Raw genomic sequence first — 21,025 nt, 5'->3', positions numbered from 1 at the left:
ATATGACTGAAGCAAAAATATTGAACGACCACTTGAGAATTAAAACTCATCTTTGTTATCATACATGTCAGACTGTTGCCTCTCTAAAATCGTTCCTCAAGTTAGTATTAGCCTGCAGCTGAGAGAAAAACTTGACTTGTTAACTGCTGCAACAATTCTCACCACATTGTTGCATTGGTGTAAAGTAACTTAAGTACATTTACTCAGGTGCTGTACTTTAGTACAGGGGTCTTCAACAGGGGGTCCGGGACCCCTAGGGGGTCCTCAGAGTTACTACAGGGGGTCCGCCAAATCTTTGTGTGATATGATATTTTTTTTTACCGTAACCACTTGAACCTTAGCATCCCTTTTCTGAGGAGAACTTTTAGCCAAAAATAGCAGATCTACAAGCTCTCAACGCCTCGTGCTGTTGAGAGCTTCAAGTAGATCGGCTATTTTTGGCAAAGAGGCTATAGGTGTAGAGGGGAAAAAGAGCAGACTAAGTAAAAAAAAACTTTAATCTGAGACAGTTTTATACAATATAGAGTAGGGGGGTCCCTGCTTCATCTCTCTCAACTAGGGGGTCCTTGGCCTGAAAACGTTGAAGACCCCTGCTTTAGTACAATGGCTTCTGTTTACTCTAGAGGGTGCTCTTATTCTGAAGAGATCGGAAGTCTTATTGCTGTTAAGTTATTGCTGCTCACGGAACAGCCGACATGAGCTATGTATGTATTGTGTGGGCAGAAGAATAGCTAAACTAAAATCCTGTTAACACTCGTGCACAATCAAATAAGAAAGGTTAGTGCTGTCATCATCACCAACGTTGTATTCGCATGCATATTATATATATGTTTTTTTGTGTTTTTGTTTTTGTTTTCAAAAATTGACGAGTCCAGGATTTTAGGTTTTGTTAACCACTGCAGGCTGCAACATGCCGCCTAAAAAAAAGAAGTACGCTTCCACAAAGCTTGCTGACTTACGAAGAGGCAAGACCAGAGTAAACATAGGATCAGCGTTTCGTCGGTGGAGTGTTTTGATGAAGATGCGAGGCTTCAAGTCACACGCAGAGGTGGCCACTTATCTTCTGGATCGGTAAGTAAGGTAAGGTTTGCCGACTCCTCTGATCAACCTGCAGTGGTGTAAAAAAAATAACTTAGTACATGTACTCTAGTACTGTGCTTGAGAGTACAATTTTTAGGTATTTTTACTTCAGTTTTTACAATTTTCAATACTTTTACTGGACTACTCCACTACATCTCAGGCAAACATTTTACTCCACATTTTTACTCCACCACAACTATTTGAAAACTTTAGTTACTAGTTACTTTGTAGATTTAGATTATACAAAACGTTATACTTTTGGTACTTTTAAGTACATTTTGTAACCAATACTTTTGTAGCTTACTTTTACTCAAGTACATTTTGAATTCCAGACTTTTACTTGTAACAGAGTATTTCTATATTGCAGTATTGATACATTTACTTAAGTAAAACATTTAATCGAGTACTTTTTCCACCACTAGTAGTAACTGTCGACTCGAGCACGCGTTGTTGTATTGTGCATATACAGTGCACAACGGAACGGACCTCAATTGCAGTGGGACCAAGTATGTTTGTTTTATGCATAAAGTTATAAACAAGTTTTATGCCAGCACGAGTGAGAGACAACATAAGTGAATATTGTAGCCCACTCTAAACTTACAACCAATGTTATCTATGGGATGTTGACAGCACTGTGAGTGTCAGCTCCCATGCACGCTGGTAATTTAACACATTATGTAAATGCTAAACAGGAATAAAGGTAACCTTGCAAACCTTCACTTATTTCTGACATTTTGATGAATATTTTATGAACAGTTTTGTAGGTCAACAGGTGCCAGCAAAGGGCGCTGTTGACCATGGAATTATTAAGTGGCAATAACAACTTTAACCACATGGTTGGTGAGAATAGTGTAATAAACCTTGTCTCTGGTATGAGAAATGTAAAGAGCTCACCCACAGAATATTTCTACTGTAAATATTAATAAAGGCAGAACTTCCAATGGCACATAACAGGATAACCTTTATTTATTTAACTCATCGAAATGATAAAGCAGACAGAAATAAAGCAGACAATGTTCGGCCATCCACCAGACTAACAGGTGACCCGCCCACATGGTCCAGTCCAGTAGCCAGCCCACCCGTTACGACCCCGTCAGTGCACTGCACGTATTAAATACTACCAGCCACTGAAATGAGGCAGGCTAATAATACAGCAAACACACAAAAAGTGCATGAGCAATACTTACATGTTTTTTTTTTTTTTCAAACTGTTGCAGTTTACAGTTAATCAGTATTTCACAAGGACTTACATTTTTTAAACGGTAGCCTTATTATAAGCAGCGTTACATTCTATAATCATCCATCTTACCCCCTCACTGCTTCAGTTTGTTGCTGCCTGACGCTGAAATGCTGCGAGGAGGAGGAGGGCTCTCTGCAGGCCACGCAGTTGTCAACAATATAAAAAACAGACATAGACCTGCTCAATGTCAGGTGCACCGCTGCAACCAATTCAAATGTTTGGTCACACTTCATAGATTTTTTGGCGCACATGCGATCAAGGGTTGCCAACTACCTGAAATTCAAATAATGGACACTCGCCCAGGCGTCCCTTATTTCCAAGTTGAAAAAAGGGACACCCAGAAAAAGATTAAATCTTTTGTGCAGTTTTTGCATATTAACCACTTGAACCCCAGCGTCTATATTCTGGGGGGGGGGGCGGGGGATTAGCCAAAATAGCAGATCTACAAGCATAAGCAATTTTTGGCAAAGAGATTTGGTGTGAACAGAAAAGGGCATGTTGTTAGGATTCGAAAAGTTGTGTATGCATCAGGTACGTTATTGCCTACTAACATGCTTATTATGTTATCATTATGATAATCTTAGGTATGAACAACTTGATGATTGGGCCTCCAAACCCTGCAAATGTGGCCGTAAGCGCCGCTTGACTTCAGGTTCACTTTTAACAGAATGGTGAGTAGTATGAAGAATATTGTATTCTATTCTATTCTAATAAATTCTCATACAGACACTGACTCAACGAAGCAGAGTAGCAAGTGCCAAACGATGTTTATGTGAATTGTGATTTGTTGCTTGAAGGGAGCATCATCAGCCAAGGAGCAGTGATGAAGACACTGTGTCAGCCTCGGACAGCTTGGAGGAGAGGTATAAATAATTGTATTTAGTGCGACATCTAGTGGCAGTATGTTGTCTGTAGCAACTTTAAAACTAAAGGCTGGTGAAGCATTTGCAGTGGCAGCCCTGAGACTGTTGAACAGTCTTCCCCATAGCATCTACAAGCAGCTATGATCTACTTTTACTAGTGGTAAGCTATTCATTGCCCATAACCTATTATCTCTATTATTATTATTATTATTATTATTATTATAATAATAATATTATTATGATATTATTACTGGGGCATGAGTACTTGACTTGGTACAGGACCCATTATCATAGTACTTGGAGGCCAGTCTACGACGTCAGTACTATGACGACATAATTATGACATCAGGGATTTCCATACATGGACATAAAAGGGACACAGACAGACAGTTACAGAAATCTCCATATATGGGCATTAAATGGGACACAGAGAGACCGACCAAATTCCCACTCAGCCCAACACACGCTTGGGTCCTCAGCGATTAGACGCTGAGTTTGAAATCGATCAATCAGATGGCACTTGAGTTACGCCCGAGACAGAAAGCTCCACATACTGATTCCGTGCATTTATACATAACTTGTCTAATGTTTATGTTTAGGTTAATGCTAGTCACTGTTTTTCAGGTTTTCAAGGGTTCATGGGAACCCTACTGTGGACTCCCACATACAAGGAAAGCCCCAACAGGTAATACTTTTACTAGTATCTCAAATGTGAAACAGAAGACTAGAGATGCATTCAAATGACAGTGAAGGTTACAGGTCATCTCCTTTGTAACTGTTACAGGCAGGTGACACCCACAGCTGCATTGATCCAGAGAGTTCTGATGCCGCCATCACTGAAACTATTGGCTGTAGTGATGAAGAAAATGTCTCATCTGATGAAGAAAATAACTCCTCTGATGAAGGAGAGGAAGATGGGGAAGTTCTCAATTGGTCAGACAGTGCTTGGATGCCTAATAATAAAGACAGACAACCCATAGAAGAGGATGAAGAAGATGGCCTAAAACCCAGACAACTCTGTCCTGATTGTGGAAAGTTGCCCAAAAGTCTGAAGCCTCATACATGTGAGCACAAAATCAAGCCCTGTTCTTGTAATGTGTGTGGTAAGAGATATGCCACTGAGCGTCTTCTAAGTCTACACAACCAGAGGTTCCATATGGGAAGCTATAAGCATGTCTGCAAGTTCTGCTTCTCAACCTTCAAAACGAGGCCAGACAAACTTGCACATGAGCGGTTCCATCCCCCTGCAGAGAAGCCCTATCAATGTCCTGACTGTCCAGAGGTGTTTACGACCCTCAAAGAGCGCCGTAAACACATAAAGAGTTCCAGCCATCTTGTTTGTGACATATGCGACATGAGGTTTCACGGCAAAGATAAACTTCAGAGGCATTCAGTCGTGCACACAGGAGAAAAGCAGTTTGTATGTACGGTGTGTCAACGTTCGTTCAACCAGGCAGGTCACCTCAAATCCCACATGCGTGTCCACACAGGAGAAAAACCCTATCAGTGTCAGCACTGTGATAAGAGCTTTAATCACAATGTTGTGCTGAAGAGTCATATCCAGTGTTATCATGGACAAGTCCCTGACCCAGGGGTGGAAGTGCAGCTGGAGCAGCCAATCAGAAATGAGCCTGAGGCTGATTTAGTTGAGACGAATGAAATGGAGAAGAGTGCTCGGCTTGATGCAATCTTCAAGAGCTTGTGCTCTTGAAGATTTCTCTCTCTGTGGAGATTGGTACAAGACGAGTATTTAAAATAGGATGGTCAAATTAGGTAGACTATTTGGGGAAATTTGTATACTTATTTTTGCTACTTGTGGAGATTTGCGGAAATCTACTTTCAATACTTAATTTTGAAAATGGTAAACAAAACACTCACAATAGGCCTAGGTTTTATAAGTTAGACTGGTGATGTCCTTGTATCCCTGTAGATTGAATCTCAGTTTGTAAATGTGTTTATTAACCAGCACTGATGTGATGTCAAATAGCTGTGTGTGTGCATGTTGCGGCAAGTTTCATCTGTTATTACATGTTTTGTTTCCTTAAAGCTCAGGTTAGTAACTTGATATCATATGCCTAACTGGCAGCGAATATATATATATATATATATATATATATATATATATATATAAATATAAATATAAATATATATATATATATATATATATATATATATATATATATATATATAGATTAAAACAAACTCAGTCCGAGCTGTGGTTTTAGAATACAGTATTTTAGAATACAGTATTTGAGAGAGTATATATATATATATATAAATATAAATATAATATATATATATATATATATATATATATATATATATATATATATATATATATATATATATATATATATATATATATATATACTCTCTCAAATACTGTATTCTAAAATACTGTATTCTAAAACCACAGCTCGGACTGAGTTTGTTTTAATCTCTGACAAGAAACGAAGTTTTCATTCTCCAGTCTGGTTATTGACCCAGCTCTTGATAGGGCTAACAATATTTGATAATATATGCTGTAATTGAAAACGTGAGCTTTAATGCGATTTCCCACTCCTTCACAACTGCATACGACCGTACAGCTAGCTACATGTTATTGTTGAACTGAATGTACTATGGGACTAGTAGAGTAACTGTGATAATAGTGAGCCAGTCATTGGTAAATAAACTCTGCCACCTTCGCAATGAAGGGGTTTATTTTTCAACAATGATCAGCTGTACATGACACACATTACATGAGTAATTATTTGACACATGTTGATTAAAATATTTCATTACACATGAGAAGCTTCTGCTTCCAAACCAACGTGAATAGAGGGTGGTGCTGTACAGAAATGACAGACTGCAGAATACCTTGATTTACTGAGTGGAATTTAGCTTTGAACAATGCCATTTGGTGATGGCAGTCAAACACCTAAGCATGACTACTGCCTAGTCTTTAAATGAGCATGTCTGTATCACAGATTTCCCTCATCAGGTTTTTTTTTGTTGCACCAATCAAAGTTACTGCATTGGTTTAAAGATGGGGACGTAAGGGGAGTTAAGAATTCAGAATCTCAACAAAAGACGCAGGTGTCTATGTGACAAGAAAGAGACACTGGTGTCTACATATTGACAAGAAAGAGACAGAGGAGAAAGTGGCACAGTCAGCTGGGGCATTAAAGCCACTGTGGCCTCAGGGCATGCCATTTTTTTGAGGGGAACAAGGCTAAACTGAGGGGCAACGGCAGCCATGGCCTTCGTGGCCTCCCTGAAATTCCTGCCCTGCTCCTGACATAAATGCCTTTTACTGTTTAGTGATTTAATACAAGTTTGTGCTATTATAGTGTCATTACTATAATTGGTCTCCAGTGACATTGTGTTTGCAGAAGAAATTGTTGGGATATTTCTACAGGGATGAGTATTACTCACACCCTCACATCCATAAGTCACCCTATACAACTCCAGACAAATACTTCAGCTCCATTACAGTTGTGTTTCAAAAATGCCTTGCTCAACAGGACAGAAGAGACAGAATGTCCCAAATATTTAGTTTGAAGGTCTATCATGTATTTTAAAGCCTTGGAAAGCCTATTCAGCTTTTCTTTCTCTGACAAAGTGCCTGTCTTGTGCTGGGAAAACAACTTGCTTAATGGATCAGACATGCCAGTAGACTATACTTGATCTAAGGAATAAGTTACTATACTTGGACATCTTGTGTAAAATCAACTGGGTAACTTTAAGCCAACATTGTATTTATTTCCCCCTCTATCAGCCACTATATAATTATGCTGGGGTGTTTTCCTGCAGAAAGACATCCCTCTGGCTGTATTTAGGTTTTGTTCCACTGTTTATGTTGACATTCCACTGTTTATATTGACATTAATCCCTTGCAGGGACGCCTATATCTGGGGGAGCTCGACCAGAGCTCTTAATTGATCCCTTTGAACTTCAAGTAAATATAATTGTTTACTAGGCCTAGGAATCTTAGCTGCATTGCCAGTGGTGTAAAGTAACTAAGTACATTTACTCAAGTACTGTACTTAAAGTACAATGTTTAGGTATTTTTTACTTTACTGGAGTAATTCCAATTTTCAATACTTTTACTTCTAGTCCACAACATCTCAGAGGCAGATATTGTACTTTTACTCCACTACAATTATTTGAAAACTTTAGTTACTAGTTACTTTGCAGATATAAATCATTATATTATAAAACATACATTAACCACTTTAGCCCTATTTTATACGTAGGCTATTTGAAAATAGCCGACAAACATTTTTGTACTTTACTTTTGGTACTTAAATATATTTTGATACCAACAATACTTTGGTACTTTTACTCGAGTAACATTTTGAACAGGCCTTTTACTTGTAACAGAGTATTCTACATTTGTGGTATTGCTACTTTTACTGAAGTAAAAATATTGAGTACTTCTTCCACCACTTTGCAACTGATGCTATTGCTTTAAGGAACTTGGCCCCGCCCCCTCCCCATCTCCACAGTGTTGACACTGCTTAGCTCACACCCACAGTCACGCTGAAGTCCAACCAGTCCTCGTCTCCTCGACTTTTTGGAAGATTTTATTTATTTTAATGCTTTTACGTCGTTCAAGAAAGGTAGCGACAACACGATACTGTGTTCTAGCCGATAACAGCGCGAGGGTGTGTTCAAAGGTATTGAGGTATTCCCGGGTACAGCCCCCCTTTTCCTTGCGTTCATTCGTTGATTCAGACGAACGTACAGGACTAGCAATGGCCGACGTTTTATCAAAGAAAAGAAGGTTAAGTAAACGCCATGCAGACAAAGTTCGCGGTAAATCAAGAGTAAATCTGGGGCTTGCGTTTACCCGATGGCGTGCGTTGAAGGACAGGCTGCAGATGAGGAGCGACGCTGATTTGGGAATGTTTCTGTTGGACAGGTATGTTTCTCTACCAAAGTGTTTATTCACATAATAAAACGTAGCGCTCCCAAAGTAAACCAACAAGTATTGTAATCTGCTCGTCTTGGTGGACACAGCCACAAAGCTTTTATCCTGCCAAATTATCTGGTTTTCCATTGTAACCAATGCTAACGCTCCTATCTGGTGAAGCTGGGTCCATTAGCCTTCATTGTATGTACTACACGGTCATTTTACCAACCATGGGGAGAGGAAATACATATATAACCATCGCATCATAGTCTATTGCCGAATTCGGGCTTCAATGTTTTTGATGGAAACATCACCATAGGCTCAGTGTGACGGTGAGAGGGGGAGGAGCGGAGGGTGAGGGGAGGGGGGGGGTGTGGAGGAGCCAAGTTTGATCTCTGAAGTTGCCTAGAACCCCTTTAAGGCATACTAGGTAAGATAGCAGATCTGTGCACACACACACACACACACACACACACACACACACACACACACACACACACACACACACACACACACACACACACACACACACACACACACACACTTCCCCTCTGACAGGCATCAAAGTCATTGCTGTCTTTGGTGCATTCATTGATTAGAAGAGCACAGACCGAGTTTGACATTCTTATGGCTCAATCAATCAACTCGGTGCACAACCCCTTTGAGGTTCTAAGGGATCAATTAAGAGCTCCGAGCCCCCTCCCCCCCACAGACTTTTCAGTCCCTGCAAGGGATGAAGGTCAATATAAACAGTGGAATGTCAACATAAACAGTGGAACAAAACCAAAATACAGCCAGATGGATGTGTCATTCTGCAGGAAAACACAGAAGCAAAATTATATAGTGGCTGATAGAGGGGAAAAAATGAAAAATAAATGTATATATATTTCAAATTTAGGCTCAAAGTTACCTAGTCTGCCTTTACTTTTTCAAAGTTACCAAGTAATTCTTTTAGTACAATTTTGAGGTATTTTTACTTTATTGGAGTATTTCCATAATAGATCGGCTATTAAGTAACATTTTGAACACAGGCCTTTTACTTGTAACAAAGTATCTCTACACAGTGGTATTGCTACTTTTACTTAAGTCAAATATCTGAGTTTCTTCCTCCATTGTTACGTTGCATAATGCATGTATTACATACAGTACACACACAGCAATAAATTAAGAAGACTTGGGGTCAGCTATTGTTATCTATCCAATTTCATATCCATTTGACATTTCTAAAATAATAACAATAAATCCATAGTTAGCAGCCTGTGGAACAGTATACCTGGGAGCAGGTAGGAATATGTGTCCAAGATGAATATTATTATTCCAAACAGCAGTAAATTCAGCATAATTGAGACTCATGATGCTTCTCAGCTTTAGGGCTGGACAATACATCAATAGGCTGATACATCCATATCATGATACAGTATAGTAGCTACAGACTAGATATCATCTGTGATCAAGAATATTGCAATATAAGTGCTGTTGTCACCTCCTGCAGAAAGATACGCCCCTCTTGCTGTATTTTTGTTTAGTTCCACTGTTGTTTATGTTCATCCTGAGGACCAGAGGGCTTCTCTGTCTGTGGGGGTGGTTGGGATGGAGGGAGGTTGGCGGTGCTTTGAACACACACTGTTAATTAATCCCTTTTGAACTTCAAAGGGTGTGTGTGTGTGTGTGTGTGTGTGTGTGTGTGTGTGTGTGTGTGTGTGTGTGTGTGTGTGTGTGTGTGTGTGTGTGTGTGTGTGTGTGTGTGTGTGTGTGTGTGTGTGTGTGTGTGTGTGTGTGTGTAGCTGCCTGCACTGAGCCACAGAATTGATTGATTGGGCCATAAAAGTGTGAAACACATTCTCTCTTGTGCTCACTAGTGCTCTCTAATTCCCATTAAATTGAGGGAGAGAGAGAGAATGAAGTAATGCATCAAAGAGGGGGGAGCGGCTGGGCAGTGCCAAGTTAGAATTCTGTTTGAAAATAGACACTCTATGTTTATCAAGACCTTTCAAATCATAGTTCCCCTTTAATGATTAATTAATGGTTTGGAGGATTCCTCTGGTATCCCTGTATAGGTCAACTGTGTAACTTTAAGCCATACATACAACACACACACACACACACACACACACACACACACACACACACACACACAAACACACAGTCATTTCCCTCTATCAGCCGCTGTATTATTGTGCTGGTGCTCACAGTTAGCTGCTTTGGGGTGCCAGGTAGGCGTGTACCTACCAGAGAGTACTTAGTCTAACCAGAGGTGGGTTACAACAAACGCATTTCAAAAAAATTACAAAAAACATCAACCCCAACATAAATTGCATTCAGTCACTTTAAATTCAAGAACCAATCAACAATATCAACCCCAAAACAAATTCAAAGACTTGGGTGTACAAATGGGGGTTATTAATTTTGCTTTTAGAAAGGTGTGGTATAAAAGTCCCCCCCCACCCCAACAATTGTATAATAAAAAACAAAATGTGTGTTTTGTTTACCCCAGTAAGTTGCCGACAGTACTGACAATACTTGCTGAGAAAAAGAGGGCCAAGACGAGGGTGAACATTGCATCAGCGTTTCATCGTTGGTGTGAGCTGATGGAGATTCAACGGCTGAAAACACATTCAGAGATGGCCACTTTCCTTCTTGATTGGTAAGCTAAGGTTTGCTAACTACACCGACACCATCTCTTCAGATCAACATGCCAACATAAATGCACATAATCACTGGTCGTTTGAATTATATGTAGTCATTTTATCAACCATTTCAGTCGGGAATCGGGATGCTTGGCACAATACAAATAAATCCAAAATCACCAAGGCCTTTACCTGCCTACCACTCAGCTGGTACAATAAATCAGTGGTGAAAAAAAGGAAAGGATTTCAGCTTTTGTTGCTAATATACAATGAATATATATATATATATACAGGGGTGTAATGGTAATGATTTTGTTTTTACTGGAGGAATGCTATTTTTATGACATCAGGCACATCACACACATTTTATTTTTCCTTAATGTGTATACATAGGAAACATGTTTGTTTAGGAAATTACTAGTTTTTAGCTTAGTTTTAGTCTTTGTAAATCTTCTCAAGGAATGCCTTGAATTATAGGAGCTGAAAGTAAAAGTTTGCTTTGAACGGTGGCTGAGGCATGCATGCAGATAGGATACTGGCAGCACTGAAGCCAAAATGCTGTGTTGCTTACCATGTATGCGAGGAGTGAGGATGCACGCGCACACTCACTTCAAATCAATCTTCGAATCAATAGAGGGGGCGCGTTCTATGTGTCGCAATGGCACCAGGCGCAAACAAACCGGTCAGCTCCATATATGGGCACAAAAGGGGATATGCCCATATATGGGCATGGGACAAGGACTGACAGATACAGAAATCTCCATATATTGGCATATCGGTTGGATCGGTGGTGCAGTGAGGGTTGCATAGCTGTATACAGTATATATACAGCATTACAGCACCGATGCAAAGACTTTAGGGTGGCCCTTAATATTGGGTCAGTATCAGGATTGGTTTTCAAATTCAACTACATTGAATTTAGATGTCAACAGACATCGGTTGGCCAACATCTCTGATGGTCTAGTAATGCGAGACTACATGGCCTCTACAGAGCTAGGATTATTATGTTCTACCTGGAATTCAGTCATACCTTAGTCTTAGTGTATTACAGCATGATAAATGTGACATCTTGTGTTTTTATACCACATCACAGTGAATCATGTCAGGATTTTTTAAGTTGTGTAGTGTGCAGCCGCCAGGCACTTAACTAACTAATGATATGCTTATTATGTTTCCATCATGACACTCTTAGGTATGATCTAACTGGCCCATCGACCTCCAAACCCAGCTTGACTTCAGGTTCACATTCACCAGACCGGTGAGTGTTATAAACAGTATTATAGCTGTTTGTATTTATAGAATCTCATCCAGACACTGAGTCAAAGAAGCAGACTAGGATGTTTATGTGAATTAAAACATTTCTTTTTACAATGTAGCGACTTGTTGTTTGAAGGGTGCAATATCAGCCAAGGAGCAGTGATGAAGAAACTCTCTCAGCCTCGGAAAGCCTGGAGGAAAGGTATAAATAATTGTATGTTGTGCAATATACCCTACCTGTGGGACGTGAGGATAGTGCAAGTGGTCCCCCAAATAATTGGCAAAACACTTAAGACTTTATTGATAATATAACATTAATATAAAAAACATACTCTAAAAATGTCATGTTATTTCTTCCTTAAAACCTTGAAAAGTGAGTTTTCATTGTGATGCCAATAAATAGGAACTTAAAGACCTAGTGAAATAAAATAAAAAAGGTTTTCACACTTTTAGAGCATACCCGCGGTCATAATGAAGACATTTCTATCATTAGATGCCATATGAATATGAATTTTGATTTCAATCACCATTACAGAGCTTCAAGATGACATCCAAACGGTGTATTACTCATTTTAAACTTAATCAGCACACTAAAATTTGCATCTGAAAAGATTTTAGGTTAGAAATAAGCAACATTGTAACAAACATGCTTCACACTGGCCAGCTCTCTCTCCCTTGTGCAGCGAGAGCAGAAGGCTACAAAAAACACTTGCCCACTGCTGAGATTTCCAATTGTGCCTGATTCAGAAACTGTTGGGAACCGCTGATCTAGTGGCTGTATGTTGTCTGTAGCAACAAGCATTTTAGTGGCAGTCTTCATTATACTGTGGAGCAATCTTCCCCATAGCATCTAATAGAAGAAAAAAAAAGAAAAAACAACCCTACTTTAAACTAGCATTTCATTTTCCGTATTAATATTATTATTACTTAATTTTGTTAGTTTGTTGTAATTTATTTCTGTTTGTCATTATTCAGATTATATTATCTTGTATTTCTCTTTTTTTTTCTTTGCTGTTAAGCACTTTGGATCAATCATGCCTTGGCTTGTGTTTATAAATCGCTCTATTAATAAAGTTGACTTGAATTAAAGGTAATGGATTGGATACTTGGTAATAGCAGGTACTTAACTCTTGAGTACCCTACATTGACCATATGCATCTGGACGTACTTTGAGTTTTGTTTTCAGTTAGTTTTGTTTATGGTAAGGTAATAAATAATAGTGTAATAGCAATAATAATAACGGCATGGCTGTGGATCTTGGTCTTCATGTGGCCAGTCTGTGACGTCCGTCATCCATGCCGTATCTATGATGTAGGGCTCCATATTTGACAGACAAGACATTCGACAGTGATCGGTTGTGTGGTTTGTGAGATTATCCCTGGTTCCAGGACTGGAAAACTAGCCTAACCTAATTCTAAATATTTTTCAGGTGTTCCAGGAAGGAATTGATCGGTACTGGGGACTCCCACATACAAGGAAAGGTCCAGCAGGTAATACTTTTACTAGTATCTAAAATGTGAAACAGAGGATGTAACAACTAGAGATGCATTCTAATGACAGTGAAGGTTACAGGTCATCTCCTCTTTTAACTGTTACAGGCAGTGACCTCAGGTGACACCAATGATAAGGATCCAGAGAGTTCTGACGCCGCCATCACTGAAATTATTGGTTTTAGTGATGAAGAAAATATCTCACCTGATGAAGAAAAATACTTCCCTGATGAAGAAAAATACTTCCCTGATGAAGAAAAGTACTCTTATGATGAAGGAGGGGGAGAGGGGACGTGCTGTAATGATCTAGCTGGCCCATCGACCTCCAAACCCTTCTTGACTTCAGGTTCACTTTCACCAGACCGGTGAGTGTTCTAAACAGTATTATAGCTGTCTGCATTTATAGAATCTCATCCAGACACTGAGTCAAAGAAGCAGACTAGCAAGTGCAAAAGGACGTTTAGGTGAATTAAAACAATTATTTTACAATGTAGCGACTTGTTGTTTGAAGGGAACATCATCAGCCACGGAGCAGTGATGAAGAAACTCTCTCAGCCTCGGAAAGCCTGGAGGAAAGGTATGAATAATTTTATCTAGTGCAGCGATTCCCTAATTGGCGAAACAAAAACAAAAAAAAATATATATATATATACTGTACACTTTTGTATAGCACCTGACGAAGCTCGCGGCGAAACGCGTCGTGCTAATAAAATACTTATGCAATAGTAAGTTGTCCATTTCTGTTCCCTGGAGTGTGCAGTCCCTTCTTTGAAGGTTCATCCCCTTTTTTTATATTTTATATACCTGCTGACTAGACTTGCACCTCCAACGGGGTCTTTTGGATGTGCAGGAGTCCCCTTTTTGTAATATTTATATCCTACTATAATTCTAGTAACCTCTGTAGTGGTGGTGAGTACGTGAGTGAAGACACCCGGTTCTCCTCACTGGCTGGACCAATTGCTCTGATTTTGCACACAGCCATTGACCATTACCATCTGAACGCAACTGTGAAGCCCGTTTTTCAATTTCATCAAATCTCAGCTTCTTATTAGCGTTTTTCTGTCAAACACTGTCGCCATGGTTACGGGCCTGCCCAGCTATGGGACGAACTGCCTCCCGGGTTGCCAGATCATGTGCGCATATCCCCCCACGGATGCGCTGCGCCGACGGGTATGGTCTAGTATATATTAATGTAATTGGAATGGCATGGCATCTTTTCTCAATGTTGGCTCCATTGATCCAAGCTGGATCACGATTGATTGATCATTTAAATAAACATGCTCTGAAAATGCACGCGGCCCACCCATATGACCACTTAACGGCTAGATGGGTGGCCCACGGATGTTTTTGGGATTTCAAATTGGGCCCTGATTCAGAAACTGTTGGGAACTGCTGATCTAGTGTGACATCTAGTGGCTGTATGTTGTCTGTAGCTACTTCAATCTTCCCCATAGCATGTAAAATGAGCTAAAAACAATAAATAAAACCCCTACTTTTTCTAATTGGCTTTTATCTATAACGTATTACAACCATTATTACTCATTTTAGTTAGTTTATTGTGATTTCTTTCTCTTTGTCATTATTGTCATCCTCTATCTTTGGTCTTTGTTTTCTTTGCTGTTATAATAATGGTATGATCTTGGACTTTATGTGGCCAGTCTGTGATGTCCGTCATCTATGCCGTATCTATGATGTATGGCAAGTGAAAAATGTACTTCCTTGGCTTACTGGCAAGACCTTTGACGGTGATTTGTGCTGTGGTTTGTAACAGTAGCCCTGGACAGACATACTGTACTCACAAACCCATTTGTTAAAAAAACAACAACAATCACACCCAGTGTGAAGTGGGCGGTGTGTGGTCATCACAACATGACTCACTTTAAAAAAACGATAATTGACTTTTTTTAAAGTCCATACTGCTATTCATAGGGCTGCACATGTGTCATGTGTTTCGCTAGCCAATCACAGTCCTGAATTTGCAAAGTCAGCCAATCACATTACTGTTAGTGGTGATGGCACTAGCTGTAATGTGATTGGCTGATATGAAAAAAGTATCGATTTGCATTAACAATGGAAGGGTTAGGGGGTACACAATTTTTTTGGTCGGTATCCAAAACTCACTTATAGGGGGCGGCTACACCGCCCCAAAAAAAAACCCCAACAAAAAGAAACTAGTTATTTGTGTCACTTGCCTGTGTCTGTCCTGAATTTCACCTGAATTTCCCCTCAGAGATAAATAAAGGACGGTATATATATTCATCTATTTCTCAAATTGTCCTTGTATTTTCCAGGACAGGAAAACTAGTCTAACATTCATTCATTTTTCAGGTTTTCCAGGATGGATTCAATCGCTACTATGGACTCCCACATACAAGGAAAGCCCCAGCAGGTAATACTTTCACTAGTATCTAAAATGTGAACAACTAGAGATGCATTCTAATGACAGTGGAGGTTACAGGTCATCTCCTCTTTTAACTTACAGGCAGTGACCTCAGGTGACACCCATGATCCAGAGAGTTCTGACGCCGCCATCACTGAAATTATTGGTTTTAGTGATGAAGAAAATGTCTCATCTGATGAAGAAAATGACTCCCCCGATGAAGGAATTGACTCCTCTGATGAAGGAGGAGGAGAGGGGCCATCAGATCACAGTTCAGACAGTGACTGGACGCCTGATAAAACAGAAGTAGGGGGAAAGAATGTTTGTCTTTTGTGCTGGATCTTTGATAATCATAATCATAACTTTATTATCTATGTATTATTCCCCAGCATCTGCGATGTAAAGATTTGTAATAACTAGGCCGATTCCCGTTGCGAATGCACCTCCTGTTATGAGCAAAAAGAAGGCATCCACACACACACTTAATTGCACGCGTCTGTTTTTGCCAATTCCGGCCATACCGGATGGTATGTGGGAATCAGTCCTTTAATTTGTTGTCGGCTTTTTTCAGGTTGGCTCACTATCAAACTAGATGCATTCCTACTGCACACATTACTGATCACCTCTTCTTTATCTTTCCAGGCTGTGCCCTTGGGTGACACTCACAGCCTCAGCAGTGTTCCACATAATTCTGCTGTCACCCTTACTGAAAATATTGGTATTCTTAATGATGAAAGTGACTCCTTCGACTGGAAGCTCATTAATACAGACAGCAAGCCCATGGATGGTGACCCCAATAGCGGTGAGAATTTTGCCGAGGCTGGAGCAGTTGGCCGAAAGCTCCGCCGACTCTGTCCTGAATGTGGAATGTTGTTCAAAGATCTGAAGCCTCATACGTGTGAGCACAAAATCAAGCCTTGTTCTTGTAATGTGTGTGGTAAGAGATTTGCCACCGCGTCTCATCTAAAGAGTCACAACAGGATCCACAAGGAAGGCTGGGAATATGTGTGCAGGTTCTGCTTGGAAACCTTCAAAACAAAGGCAGACAAAATTAAACATGAGTGGAGCCATCCACCTGCAGTGAAACCCTATCACTGTTCTGACTGTCCAGAGACGTTTATGACCTTCAGTGAGTGCCGTGAACACAGAAAGAGCCACAGAGGTCCCGTCATTATTGTTTGTCAGATATGCAACATGAGGTTTGCTAATAAAGCAAGACTGGAGAGGCATTCAGTCGTGCACACAGGAGAAAAGCAGTTTGTATGTGAGGTGTGTCAACGTTCGTTCAACCAGGCAGGCCACCTCAAATCCCACATGCGCGTCCACACAGGAGAGAAACCCTTTCAGTGTCAGCATTGTGATAAGGGCTTTAATCACAATGTTAGCCTGAAGAGTCACATCCAGCGTTATCATGGACCTGGCCCAGGAATGAAAGTGCAAACGAAGAAGACAAACAAGATTGAGTCTACGGCTGAATTAGATGACACGACTGACATGGAGAACAGCGGTCTTGATGTGGAAGAGGCTGAGCGAAATAATGACACGGGCAACTCTGAGGAGGAGGAGGAAGAGAAGGGGGTTACAAAGAAATGGAACAATACAATCACAGGTCAAGGAAACTCAGTGAGTAGTGCAGTAATAACCTCAGATGACCAGTTGAAGAGGAAGTTATGCGACGGTGATGAGAATGAAGAAGGTCAGGGCAATAGTTATTCAGCCTCTGACTCAGCAGATGAGGAAGAGGAAAAGAGGGGAAGCAAGAAACCGAGAAAGACCACCTGGAAATCTAGTGGAAGACCAACAAACTCTGGGGGTGAAGAGCATAGCAGTGATTCAGATTTTGACCTTGAGAGTGAAGAGCATAGCAGTGACTCTGATTTTGACCCAACAAACGGGAAACCCAAGAAAAGAGGTGGGGCTCAAACCTGTAAGGACAGAGAGAGACGTAGAGGAAGGTCAAAGAACAATCCATTAGTCTGACTGTCTTTTAAATGACTTGCAGCTGTTGCTGAAGAATGACAGAGAGATTTTATGAGGATGTTTGTCTTTACTGGCTGAGTATTGTTAAAAATAGACGGGTCAATGGAGTTGGACTGTTTGGGGAGATCTGCTTAATTCTGAACATGGTTACAAAACAGGATAAGGACGTAAGCCCAGGTTTTATAAATTAACTTTTGATATCCTTGTTTCCCTACAGATTGAATATCGGTTACAGTGTGTAAATGTGTTTATTTTAGAATCAATGTATTACTCACGCACTCTATATCCATCTTACCCAATACAACCCCAGACAAATTCAGTCCATTGTCCAAAACTGCTCCAGTTCCATTGCAGCTGTTGTGGCAAAAAAAGGCCTTTCTCCACAGATACTTTTACAGTTACTGAAGATAGAAGAGACTTTGTATTTTCCTCCAGCCAGACTATCCCAAATATTTTTTTTTATAGATATGCAGATGGAGAGGGCAAAGCTTTTTATCAGGCCGGAATTATGGGTTTTCTGAAGTAAAGAAAGAAAGAAAGAACATGAGGCTTGCAAAAATTGGCTTAAATTCTCTCCATTGTTTCAAAAATCACACCCTGTGTGAAGGAAGCGGTGCCTTTGGGGCGGGGCTTAACTCATTTCAGTTGTCCCTATTGGTGGTCTGAGTCCATGTACAAAATCTGTACTCCGTAGCATGCTGCGAACTTGAGTTATGGCTGTTTAAAGGCCAGCCAATGGGAAGACAGAGGGGGCGGGGCTGCAGCAATTCATGCTCGTCCCTATTGGTGGTCTAAGTCCACATACCAAATTTGGACTTGGTGGCATGCTGCAAACTGGAGTTATAGCTGTTTAAAATCCCGTGCTCTAAACGGGCGGACGGACATAACATACGCTGGGGGTCCCTGGACCCCGCTTTGATAACTTCAGCAATTCATGCTCGTCCCTATTGGTGGTCTAAGTGCACATACCAAATTTGGACTTGGTGGCATGCTGCAAACTGGAGTTATAGCTGTTTAAAATCCCGTGCTCTAAACGGGCGGACGGACATAACATACGCTGGGGGTCCCTGGACCCCTCTTTGATAACCAGTGGCACGTGTGGCCAATGAGAGGAGAGATGGCATAGGCAATCTGCAAGTTTGTGTGTGTGTGTGTGTGTGTGTGCGTGTTTGTATGTGTTGCTTCTTTGCCGTGCTCATCCCGTGCTCATACGCCGTGCTGATACGGACATACGGACAAAGTCAAGTGTAGAGCGGTTGGCACCGCTAAAAAGTAGGATGCTTCCTGCTTATGTTTAGCTTTGCTCTAGTCTGTACACAGGTGCATAACCTGTTTGAAAGTCTATCATGTCTTTGCTTCAAAGCTTTGGAAAACCTATTCAGCTTTCCTTTCTCTGGGAAAGTGTCTGTCAGGTGCTGGGAAAGCCAGGGGATGATTAATGGATTAGACATGCCAGTAGACTGTACATCTAAAGGATGGAAGCCTTACTGTGATTAGCTTGGACATCTTGGGTAAAAAAAAAAACATCTATTTTTGGAAGCAGACTTTGAGACAGACCATGTAGTGGGATTGGAGGTGTAAGCAATGATACATTATTCAGTGACAAATGAGGACCAGGTTTCTTTCTTTTTCTTCTTCGTTTTAATCTTGAGAAGCCTCTTAAGTACTTAGAAAACATTTCTTTAAATCATTTGAGGTTAAATTGATATTTATTCAGTCAAGTTCTAAGAGTCATGGTTTGAAGTTTTATTCAAAGCCAAAGAACAAGACAATATAAAATAAATATTACATCTATAATGTCTTCTGCTTGTCTAGTAAAAAAAAGTATTTTGTCACAATGTGTTAAACATTGTGAACAAGGGACTGATACCTTATTCTGATAACAAATACGTACTCTACTATGTTTTTAACAGAGAACAAGGGAATGAATACGTCTTTTCTTACAGTATTACTTCAATGTATATCCTTTAATATCTCTGGTATCTGTAAATCAGCATCTTGTGCCCTTTATGTTATTGACAGAGCTTAATTTTCACTGTTCAAGCATATCAGTTTGTGCCAGTTTAGAGCTCACAGTACAGTAAATCGTTCAGGAATTAATCACTGTTTTACATAGTGGATTCATACATTACTCTTTAGAATTCTGATATTATACACTGTAATAAAGTGATCCCCTCAAGTTGGTACTCTGGCTCATAGCTTTCAAGCCAACCAAAGGGCTTGGCTTGCAAATGAATAATTATGACTATATTATTACTAATTATGAATTGTACGTTCTTGCACGTATTCAGCTAGGGTTTATGGATAATTTAATGGTTTAGTGTGAGATGCTGAGCTAAGACTATCCAACATACAGGAAACATAGTCGTCTGCTGTTGTGTGGTGTTTAGGTATAAAGAAGACGGGACATTTCCTCGTGTCTGTAACTGATGGCATAATCGGGTCATGCCATGGCACCCCTTAACCACATGAACCCTAGCTTCCCTATTATGTGGCGAACTTATGTGGCAGATCTGCAATCTTAAGGTGTGACGTCGTGTCTATTATAGAGCCCTGGGGGCCCCGTGTCAACTATAAGTGGTTAATGATGTCAATATGAGCATGTCCCTGTGTAGATCTTGGCATCCCTGAATCAATATGAGCATGTCCCTGTCTAGATCAGTGGTTCCCAAACTTGGGGTCTGCAAATAATTTTGCGGGTCCCCAGTTGAATAGCTTAATGTGCAACATTGTTTTCTCACTCAACAGTAAACAAACCAACATACAGTACAAGTGTATCCAGGGTATCTATCTGCACATTTCTAAAGTTACAATTTAATTACTTTTAAGCCATTTTTAATACCAAATTGTCAAATACTACCTAAGAAAGAGGCAAACGTTGTGAAAAAATCTACAACCTCACAACGCCTCGTAAGCTTGTAGATCTGCTATTTTCACAATATTTATCTGGAACAGAGTCAAACTAAATGTAATGCCTACAATTCCAAGCGCTTGTCAGGGTGGGGGGTACCCAGTTCAAATATGATTATTACATGGCAGGGGTGTCTAAACGTTTTTCAAAGGGGGTCCTATATGAAAATACCTGAGGGCCGACTGCATCTCCTGTCATACTGTGCCTTTGGACCATAACAAAGACGCATAAAATTGCATCCCATTATGTTTACAAGTGTACCCAAATGCAACCACTCATCTGTGCTGTGAACAAAAAAAT

The 21,025-nt window shown here is 40.2% G+C and overlaps 1 protein-coding gene across 2 annotated transcripts; it reads left to right on the top strand.

The window, feature by feature from the left end:
- Positions 1-744: 744 nt before the first annotated feature.
- LOC311046323 (uncharacterized protein) lies at positions 745-19,984 on the top strand. Of its 2 annotated transcripts, none has more exons than XM_084058555.1 (11): positions 745-777; positions 903-1,071; positions 2,905-2,991; positions 3,118-3,183; positions 3,808-3,868; positions 13,563-13,819; positions 13,966-14,031; positions 15,783-15,843; positions 15,937-16,140; positions 16,477-18,415; positions 19,088-19,984. In XM_084058555.1, exons 2-10 carry the CDS (start codon positions 911-913, stop codon positions 17,812-17,814), a joined length of 2,301 nt encoding a protein of 766 aa, XP_083914681.1. In that variant the 5' UTR covers positions 745-777; positions 903-910; the 3' UTR covers positions 17,815-18,415; positions 19,088-19,984. The 2 variants fall into 2 exon arrangements, with proteins under 2 accessions (XP_083914681.1, XP_083914680.1); XM_084058554.1 differs by lacking the exons at positions 745-777; positions 903-1,071; positions 2,905-2,991; positions 3,118-3,183; positions 3,808-3,868 and adding exons at positions 7,711-8,089; positions 10,575-10,724; positions 11,900-11,965; positions 12,101-12,166; positions 13,394-13,454.
- The last annotated feature ends 1,041 nt before the right edge of the window (positions 19,985-21,025 follow it).

This window comes from Gymnoscopelus microlampas (genome assembly GCF_963454915.1).
Source record: "Gymnoscopelus microlampas genome assembly, chromosome: 5".
Classification (NCBI taxonomy): Eukaryota; Metazoa; Chordata; class Actinopteri; order Myctophiformes; family Myctophidae; genus Gymnoscopelus; species Gymnoscopelus microlampas.
Note: the sequence above shows the minus strand (reverse complement) of the source record. Positions and strands in the feature narration are given on the sequence as shown.

Excerpts from the sequence above, each read along its gene's own strand:
- LOC311046323 (XM_084058554.1), top strand. The coding sequence starts at position 7,764 with ATGCTTTTACGTCGTTCAAGAAAGGTAGCGACAACACGATACTGTGTT. Across the intron at positions 10,725-11,899 it reads GCCACTTTCCTTCTTGATTG|GTATGATCTAACTGGCCCAT; the intron begins GTAAGCTAAGGT and ends TGACACTCTTAG. Across the intron at positions 14,032-15,782 it reads TCGGAAAGCCTGGAGGAAAG|GTTTTCCAGGATGGATTCAA; the intron begins GTATGAATAATT and ends TTCATTTTTCAG.